The sequence below is a fragment of the Lontra canadensis genome, unplaced genomic scaffold, assembly GCF_010015895.1.
Source record: "Lontra canadensis isolate GAN:19392208 unplaced genomic scaffold, GSC_riverotter_1.0 scaffold38, whole genome shotgun sequence".
Taxonomy (NCBI): Eukaryota; Metazoa; Chordata; class Mammalia; order Carnivora; family Mustelidae; genus Lontra; species Lontra canadensis.
The window spans coordinates 3946930-3957306 of record NW_022631032.1 but is presented as its reverse complement, the minus strand read 5'-3'; the positions used below and the strand labels follow the sequence as shown (position 1 = coordinate 3957306).

The window sequence follows — 10377 nt, the reverse complement described above, 5'->3', positions numbered from 1 at the left end:
AAAAAGGGGGAAAAAAGACATAAAGGGTCTGAAACAAGACTCCGCTTGTAATATTCTGGCCTTTTCTGAGCAGTCCACGTTAACACCGACACAGGGTACATTCTCAGGAAACTGATCATAAGACGGAGACCCACCATATGAAGCACAGCTTAGTAAACTTGGAATAGGACAACTGGGAGAACTGATACTCAGAAATATTTAGTATTGCTATATGCAAGGAAAAACATTCTCATCTTACAGGAGCTCCATTAGAATAGGGACAGATTTGGGCGCCTGGGTGGCTCAGTGGGTTGAAGCCTCTGCCTTCGGCTCAAGTCATGATCTCAGGGTCCTGGATCGAGGCCCGCATCGGGCGCTCTGCTCGGCAGGGAGCCTGCTTCCTCCTCTCTCTCTGACTGCCTCTCTGCTTACTTGTGATCTCTCTCTCTGTCAAATAAATAAATAAAATCTTTAAAGAAAAAAACAAAAAAGAATAGGGACAGATTTTGGTACAAAGAACTTGCTAAAGTCAGTGTCGTCCACAGATAAAACAGCTGTTGGAGGAGCTAGTTCCTGGGAAACTACCCAGGTATTGTAGGTGGGTGCCTCTCTCTGACTCTTCCCTCTGTCAGAGCCTCTGTTTTTCTTGATTTCTCATCTTTTCCAATTCTTGCTTTTCTCTCTCCTTGGATGTATTGCTGGAGCATGTGCTTTTTAATAGCTTCCAGAAAAGGAACAGTTAGGACAAAATTGTTTTAAAATTTTGCACGTCAGATTTGTCTTTTGGCTGGGGATAAAATTCTAGGCAAAATTGGAAGTATTTCCCTTTTGCCTTTTAGCTTTCAGGGATGTTGAGAAGGCTGATGCTATTGTTTTTAGAATTTTCTCTTTATCTTTAGTTTTAAGGAATTTCATAATGATGTGCTTTGGTTTGGGCCTTTTTCTTTTCCCCAGTAGGCTCCATGCCCAACATGGGGCTTGAACTCACAACCTTGAGATAGAGTCACCTGCTCTATCAACTGAGTCAATCCGACACCCCTGGGCTTTTATTTTTCCCTTACTGTGTAGGATACTCATGGCATTTTCATTTGGATTCATGTTATCCCGTTCTGGGAAACTGTCTTCTACATATACATGTATGTATTTTTCACTGTTTTTCCTTCCACTGGTTTTTAATTCCTTGAATCCTAGTCACGAGCTCTATGTTAGATTTCCTAGACTGCTCTGATTTTCATCTCTCTCCTATTGTCCATCTTTTCCCTTTTGTTCTGTTTGCAGAGAGCGGCTTCTTATCTAGTAGAACTTCTACTGAGTGGTTAATTTGAACTATCATATTTTTAATATCCAAGACCTGTTCTTATTTCCAGAACAGTCCATTTTAAAGATAGCATTTTGAGGGGTGCCTGGGCGGCTCGGTGGTTAAGCTTCCAACTCTTGATCTTAGCCCGGTCTCAATCTCATGTTTGTGAGTTCAAGCCCTGCCCTGGGCTCCACACTGGGTGTGGAGCCAACTTAAAATAAATAAATAAAATCTTAAAGAAAAATATAGCATTTTGTTCATGTTTTATAGAAGTAAAATTATCTGCTCTGAAGACTTTTTTTCTGAAGTTATTTCCCAAATTATGTTTCTCAAAATTTTTTTCCTATTTGATCTTTTTTATTAACGTTGGAATCTTTCCTCAAATGCCTGATCATTAGCTATTAAAATGAGATGTAATTGTCTATATACACAATGTGTTGGTGGGAGGATGGGTGTATGTAGTTTCTGGGGAAAGCATAGAGGGTTATGTTGTAGGAGTTGCTGGCTTGAATTTAATTAACAGGATTGTCAGGTGGAACCTCCAAATATATCTAAAGGACTTTTTTCTGGAGTTGTGCTTGGCCTAAGAAGGGTATTTTAATCTCTTGCCTGAAGGTATAAGCCTGACTGCCAGTATTTTGGGAATGGGACAGGGGAAGGGGCTAAGGTCTCATCCTTAAGTATATAGACTTTAACTTGTACCTCATTTTCAGTTTATCAACTTGTGTTCCTGAACTGGAAATTTCTCTGGTTCAATCTCTCCAGTCTTACAGGGTGGAACAGAAGTTAGTCACCTAGTTGCATTATTTGGGGTTTCTTACGTAGACTTTGAGCCAAACCCCTTGCTTTTATTTCATTTTTATTTTTTTTAAAGATTTTATTTATTTATTTGACAGACAGAGATCACAAGTAGGCAGAGAGGCAGGCAGAGAGAGAGGGGGAAGCAGGCTCCCCGCCGAGCAGAGAGCCCGATGTGGGGCTTGATCCCAGGACCCTGAGATCATGACCTGAGCCAAAGGCAGAGGCTTAACCCACTGAGCCACCCAGGTGCCACAACCCCTTGCTTTTAAAAAATTTATTATTATTTTTTAAAGTAAGCTCTACATCCAATGTGCGGCTTGAATTCATGACCCCCATGATCAAGAGTCACATATTCTATTGACTAAGCCAGTCACAGACGCATTCCCTCTACAACTCCTCATGTTCACCACATTGATCAACTGCCTTTCAAAGCACTTAGGTACCATGGTGCCTTTCTGGGGTTTGGAAAGACCAGTTAGCCTTGTCCATATCAACAACCCATTCCTGGGTTTCTTCCTTCATCTAAGTCTAACAGTAGGGATACTATTTGTCATGTCGGAATCCAATGTACTAACCGGACCCAAACAAATACTTAAGAGATGTTTGTTGAAGGTCTAGCTAAGTGAATTGAAATAAGCACTAAACTTTCTGAACAATCATTTCCTCATCTGCGAAGTTGGCATGGTCATCCTGACTGTAATTTCAAGGTATTTGTGTAAACATCAAATAGTGAAAACATATGAAAATGTTTTATAAGGGGCGCCTGGGTGGCTCAGTGGGTTAAGCCTCTGCCTTCAGCTCAGGTCATGATCTCAGGGTCCTGGGATCGAGCCCAGCATCAGGGGGGGGGGTCTCTGCTCAGCAGGGAGCCTGCTTCCTCCTCTCTCTGCCTGCCTCTCTGCCTACTTGTGATCTCTCTGTGTCAAATAAATAAAATCTTAAAAAAAAGGAAAATTCTTCGTAATATTTAAGAATTTCTTGTGCACTTGGTTTTTGGACGAAGGATGGATTTTATGCTACTAGAATATGTATTTTATTAATATTTTCATGTATAAGAACTTGTCTTTTATATCCTCATTTGGTAGAATCATCTTCTCTTTCTTATCCCATTATCTCTGGTGAATCATCACTCAGCTTCCAGCCACTGTAGTAGTTCTAAGAAATCTTTCCCAAGTGTAGCTCTGGAGTGATCACACCAATTTGTCTTTCTCTGGGGGAGCACACTGAATAGAAGATGGCCTTCATCTCAGGGAAATTTTTTTTTAAGATTTTATTTATTTATTTGACAGAGAGAGAGAGATCACAAGTAGGCAGAGAAGCATGGAGAGTGGGAAGGGGAAGCAGGCCCCCTGCTGAGCAGAGAGCCTGATGTGGGGCTTGATCCCAGTGCTGGGATCATGACCTGTGCCAAAGGCAGAGGCTTAACCCACTGAGCCACCCAGGTGCCCCTCAAGGAAATATTTTAAACAAAATTTCATGCTTATCTAATTAATTAATTAATCCTTTAAGAATTAATCTGTAGAAGCTGGCTCATCAAGTATCAGATATTTATAGTTGAGAGTAATGTATTAGTACTAGGATTACTGAGCAAGAAATTCAATACTTTTATCTTTTTTTTTTTTTTAAGATTTTATTTATTTATTTGACAGAGATCACAAGTAGGCAGAGAGGAAAGCAGAGAGGAGGAAGCAGGCTCCCTGCTGAGCAGAGAGCCCGATGCGGGGCTGGATCCCAGGACCCCAGGATCATGACCTGAGCCAAAGGCAGAGGCTTAACCCACTGAGCCACCCAGGTGCCCCAATACTTTTTTTTTTTTTAATCTTATCTGTGGTTGCAAGCAGGCATTAGAGGCGATGTTGGTCACAATTGGAAAGGACAGTGAATTGATACATAGATGCCGTATCTCACCCAATACATAATCTAAAAATACTTTTCAGAGCTTAAACACTGTCTATTCAAAATGCAATTAATTAGAATACAATTGTGGAGCTTAAATATAAATATTTGACAGAAGGTATAGGGTAGTGGTATCACCATAGTAAAAAAAAAAAAAAAAAAAGTAAGAAGTTCAAATACATGGCCAGGAGATTGTCATTTTGTCACTTCTGGTCTTGGACTTCTTAACACACAATTCCTAACAGCCAGAAGAAAAGTCTGATAAAACTTAAAACTCTGACCTAAAAGAGAGAGATACAAGTAAGTAGCTACTGCTATAAAGACTCCTTTCTCTGGCCAGCTGTCAAAAAGGTGTGAAAAGAAAAATGAAACAGAAAAGGCCTCTTAGCTCTATCTAGTAGATAAGCTACAGTGGGAAGTCAAGAAGATAGAGACAAGGTAAAGTAATTACCCAAAAGTAGTATTATTTCGGGGTGCCTGGGTGGCTCAGTGGGTTAAGCCTCTGCCTTCGGCTCAGGTCATGATCTCAGGGTCCTGGGATTGAGCCTCACATCAGGCTCTCTGCTCAGCAGGGAGCCTTCTTCCCCCTCTTTCTCTGACTACCTGTGATTTCTCTCTGTCAAATAAATAAATAGAGTATTTTTTAAAAATTCACTATTTTAGGGGCGCCTGGGTGGCTCAGTGGTTGAAGCCTCTGCCTTCGGCTCGGGTCATGATCTCAGGGTCCTGGGATCGAGCCCCACATCAGGCTCTCTGCTCAGTGGGGAGCCTGCTTCCCCCTCTCTCTCTCTGCCTGCCTCTCTGCCTACTGTGATCTGTCCAATAAATAAATAAATAAAATCTTTAAAAAAAAAAATTCACTATTTAAAAAAAAAGTAGTAGTATTTCACTCTTGTCAAAGAAGCAACCCATTATCATGAGATTTCAATTACTCGTAAATGTATTGTTTTCCTGAAGAATTTTTAAAATTGTATTTCAGTATTTCTAAAAATGGCTCAGCAATTCAAAGAAATAAACGGGTGTTCAAGTGGCTCAAAGAACAAAACAAAATCACTAGTTTAATTTTACATTCTTGCTCTATTTCCAGTATATTTAAATTAAACATTTTAGTTTTAAAAAACTCTTATTGAATTTATTTCCTTTTCTCCTGAAGAGATTCCTGAAAATAAGAATGTAAAGAGAAAAATCAATATCCCTCTCATAGGAACAAGGTGCTAACTCTACTAAATACAAACTTTCTATTTCTCTCCATTCATAAAACAGACAAAGGCATTATTGTTCTCTAGTTTTATTATTTTTCAATCTTCCCAACACATGAACTATAACTCATTTTGATATTTTTCAGTGCATTTCACAGCAAAAATGAACAAGGGAATCATTAAAATGGTTGTACATAAACCAGTTATTTTCTTATAATTTACAGTTTGTTGAAAAAAATTATTGTTTTGCTGTTTTCATCCTATCAACCCCTTCAATAAAACACAATTTATCAGAGCACAAAGCTTAAACTTCTTATGATGATGCAAGAGATACAGCCACCTAATAGGGCTGACGAGTAACACATATGTTACACACACTGATTGGAAGACCACATCAGAAGAAACAGAGTAAGGCACCACTCTTGGAAAATTAAGGTAGCTTGCAGTAACAAGTGTTGAGCACCATAAGTAGGTGCTCAATAAATACTTGAATGAATGACAAAAGCCATAATTAGCACTATCCTTTTAATTGCCAGCAATTCTTCAACCTCAATAAAATACTTATTAAAAAAAAAAAAAGATTTGTACCTGAATACAACTTCCTGATAACTTTTTATTTCTTATTCTTTCTTCAGCATTTGAGTTTCCTTGAAAAGAGAACCACACCATACATGCACTCAGCCACATACACAACTTCTGAATTACTGACAAATATGAATAGTTGGTTTAAATTTGAGTGAACAGAGGTAAGATGAAGCATACTTATCCAGAGGGATAGCACATAATACTGGATATTAACCTACAAGTGAAAAAAAGGTAAGGAAAAAAGTAACAGTTTTATTCTTTAATGTTTGCTATGTTCTTTAATGCCTCAGTTCTTGAGAAAGGCCAAAACCTCATATTGACATGAACACGTTTAAAAAAATTGTCTCTCAAGTGTAGTATTTAATAAAACTAGGTACTGAAAAACTGTTCTGAAATTTTTCAAGTCAGTGTTGTTTTCAAGTATATTAAAATGCTCAGAAGAAAAAATTCTCCATGGTTATAATTCTAATCAATTTATAAATATACTTTTTAAAAGAGAGTTCCAACAGAGGTGGAGAATGGATAAGCTCCTCAGACACAGGCACGCAGTCTCTTTGAAGGAACAGAATGCCTTGTTACTACAACCTGGTTGATTTTTTTAACACTGATTTCAGGCACAATGGCTGAATCCACTTCTGGGTCATCCTCCTCCTCCTCTGAGTTTGTAAGAGCAGTGAATACTTCAGTTACCGACAGAAAGCAACACACAAACTCTGATAGAGACTTCACTTCTCACTATAAAGAAATCAAAATCACTGAGTTCTCACTGTTGTGTGTGTCTTGCTGCCACCCTGCAAAGACAGGGGATTCGAACTGAACTTTAGGAGCGGGGACTGGATAAAAGATTAATCACCTAACAATTCCCGTGAAAGGTTTTTAGATGATATTGCTCATGTCACGTGAACAGGTTGGTGAGAGGCCCATCGTGCTTCTTCAACACTTTGGTCTTGCTGCCATTCTACGGTGCCTTCACAGGTACGTTCGTGTTCAGCTAGATTCAGTCTGTGCGATCAGGAAGCAGGTCACTCAGTGCAATGACTCCATTCTGGGAGGGTTTAGGGTAAACAGAGAAGAAGTTCATTTGGTGGAGTCTTAGCGTGTGTCACTCTGCTGGTTGTGCTGTTGGGATTATTTTCCAAAGGGGTTTATGATAAACCCAGCCGTCACCCTGAAACAAGCAGAAAAGTGTATTAAAGAACGATTCCTCTAATAGTTTCACAATCGGTGACCAAAACTAGAAGCAACACCTTCCCTGAGGTGGAATTCTACTCTCACATTTAAAAATAAGAATTTTTGGGTGCCTGGGTGGCTCAGTGGGTTAAAGCCTCTGCTTTCAGCTCAGGTCATGGTCTCAGGGTCCTGGGATCGAGCCCCACATCGGGCTCTCTGCTCAGCAGGGAGCCTGCTTCCCTCTCTCTCTCTCTCTCTCTGCCTGCCTCTCTGCCTGCTTGTGATCTGTCAAATAAATAAATAAATCTTTAAAAATAAGAATTTTTGTGACAGAGAAAAATATCTGTGCTTAAGACATTACATGATGCCAGTGGTTTAGCTAGGATTAGGGGAGAAGTTCTGCTGGGGGCCCCTAGTTGATGCTTGATGATCACTTTATTTACAGAATTCATTTGTAGCAATTCTGCCAATTTTGCCAAGATGCTGCACACTGATGGGCACCAAGCAGGCAGAGCACAAACAGCATCAAGTAGAATGCTGTTCTACTTCAACCAGCATCTCTAGTATCTGAGTACTGTGTCCTAGTTCTCCCCTGACCCTATTCCCATTAGTTTTCCCTGGCTCCTGTGAACAGAAGGATACCGCAAGGAGATAAAGTTAACAGTCAGAGAATGAACTAGAAACCAGGGGAATACCAAGTGAGGAAAAGAAACTCATGATGCTATATACTGGGGGTGCAGGACTTGATACAGATTACCTGAGTTCCACGTTCACAGGACTAGGTGAAGTAACACATCCTTAATGCATACTTCCTTCAGTTTATTTATATTAAAAATTTTCCTAAAAATTTAAATACATGTATTTTATTTCGTTCCTAAAATGACTTGAGGCTGGCAATTACTTGGTTTCTAGTGACAAGGACTCATTCTCTCCTTGACTACTTTTCAGTTGGACTACTTTGAGCACTCTTCTTGACTAGGCCTCAACCATGGCCTACTGAGCTCAATTTTAGCAAAGAATTCTGATAAGCCAGTTAACCAAGAATCCCCCTGACCCCAAATCCTTGATTTTGCAACTCTTGTTTTCCTACCCTTGATATGTAATCAAGTTCCTCTCTCCCCACCCCAATCCTTCATATCTAACCAAGATTCTCTTTTCCACTCACTCCCTCGCATTTCCACTTGTCCCTGTACTCAGCGTTGCATTCAATCCCTCTTCTCTATTACAATAGTCCTGAATGAAGATTTTCTTGATGTTTTAAATAAGTATCAAAATAATTCTTCTTTAATAATAGCAACCATTAAGGGCATTTGGGTGGCTCAGTAGGTTAAGTGTTCTGCCTTTGGCTCAGGTCATGATCTTGGGGTCCTGGAATCAAGTCCCATGTCAGGCTCCCTACTGAGTGACAGGAGTCTGCTTCTCCCTTTCCCTCTGCTGCTCCCCCTCATGCTCTCTCTCTCCCTCCCTTGCTCTCAAATAAGTAAAGTCTTTAAAAAAAAATAATAGCAACCATTAGATTGTTTATATTAAATCACCTGGTTGGTAATTCTCAACTCCTTTAGTACTGTTCTTTGAAAAAGATGTCAACTAATCACATCACAGAATGCCAGACTGGTGTATCTTCAAGAATAAACGAGAAGTCTCAACTTTATATGTCATGTTATTAGCAAGAATCAGGGTGCCTATCTTTTAAAATTTCATTAGTTGTTATCTTTTTCTTTTTTTTAAGATTTTTATTTTTGAGGAATTTCTATACCCAACATAGGGTTCAAACTCACAACCCTGAGGATCAGGGTAGAGCATGCATGCTCTACTGAGCTGCCAGGCGCCCCTGTATCTTTTAGCCATTATAGCCCCCTGCTCTCGACCCCCAGAGTTCACTTTTAATGATTTACAGAAGTCCTCCTTTAGAAATTCTCCTCCTAGAATCTACTCCTGGTATATCTGCCTTCTTTGAAATGAAAAAAAAATCCAAAGCTACCAGACTGTAACACTGAATAAAAACAACAAAGTTTTATTTTTTCATATAAAAGACTAATGTGAAGTATTTTTCCCTTTATTATTCCTATCCATGAAAATGGCCAGTATTTTTTTTTTTTAGGATTTTATTTATATATCTGACAGAGAGAGACACAGCAAGAAAGGGAGCACAAGTAGGGGGAGGGGGAGAGGAAGAAGCAGGCTTCCCACTGAGCAAGGAGCCGGATGCGGGGCTCGATCCTAGGACCCAGAGATCATGACCTGAGCTGAAGGCAGACGTTTAACCGACTGAGTCACCCAGGTGCCCTGGAGAGTATTTTTAACAGTCAAAAATTAGAAAAATAAAGGTAATGAAGCCACAATAATAAACTATGGATTTTTAGGGTTAATAACTATGCAAAAATCAAGATCAAATTACTTTTGGCAAAGTCCTTCCTGATGGACCAGTATTAAAATTCAGTGGGCTTTAGACTTGTTTATTGACAAGAGAACATTTTTTTCTCTCTTTTACAAAGATTTTACTTATCTATTTTTAGAGAGAAAGGGAGAAAGAGAGAGCACCAGCAGTGGGGAGAGACAGAGGGACAAACAGACTCCCTGCTGAGTAGAGAGTCCAATGCGGGACTCGATCCCAGGAACCTGGGATCATGACCCAAGCCGAAGGCAGACGCTTAACTGAATGAGCCATCCAGGTACCCTTTTTTTGTCTTCACCCAATGTGGAGCTCGAATTCACAACCCTGGAATCAAGGGTTGCGTGTTCTTCTGACTGAGCCAGCCAGGTACCCTGACAAGAAAACTTTTCTTGGTGTCACCTTTGGTCCGCTACTCACCTTTCTCTGAGTTCTACCAGAAAGTAATAAACAAAACAAGACAAAACAAAACAAAGATCTTTAAATTTAGATAAGATTCCATAAATTATTTAGTCCAGCTGCAAAATCAGTGCATCAAAGTCTTCCATGTAAGCCATGGTCTCATATAGGACTAATGATGCATTACTATAAAATGTACTCCCTTATTATTGGATATTTTTTTTATTGTTGTACAATTCCTTCTTACGCTAAACTCAAAATTCCTGGTAGGGTGCACCTACCTCAGGACTGCTAAACAAACTGGTAAAAAAATTTCTACATGATAAAGCATATACATATCTGAAGAAGGTTACAACAAACGGCCCTAATTTTCAGTTTTCTAGGCTAAACACCCCACTTTATTCTTTTTTCCTTAAATGTCAATATTCCAGCCACTTCACTACCCTTTGTATAGCTATTTAAGTTTCTCATGTCTCCCCTTAAAATGTAGTCTCTGGAAGTAACAAAGAGTTTCAGTGTGGCTCAAAAGGTAATAAATTATAAATTGTATCATCTATTACTGTGATTGAGATTATGTTATTAGCATTTTTGTTTCTGACCAATTTAATCCTGAAATCTACCTCATTTGAACTGCTGCTAAACTATTTTACCTTGGC

The 10377-nt window shown here is 39.4% G+C and overlaps 1 protein-coding gene across 1 annotated transcript in view; it reads right to left on the bottom strand.

Annotated features, from left to right (window-relative positions):
- Window positions 1-5248: 5248 nt before the first annotated feature.
- OSBPL11 (oxysterol binding protein like 11) overlaps window positions 5249-10377 on the bottom strand; it is a 94941-nt gene continuing 89812 nt past the window's right edge. The window contains exon 13 of the mRNA XM_032869437.1: window positions 5249-6928. Coding sequence (XP_032725328.1) covers window positions 6863-6928 — 66 coding nt within the window. The 3' untranslated portion in view covers window positions 5249-6862. The remainder of the gene's footprint in view (window positions 6929-10377) is intronic.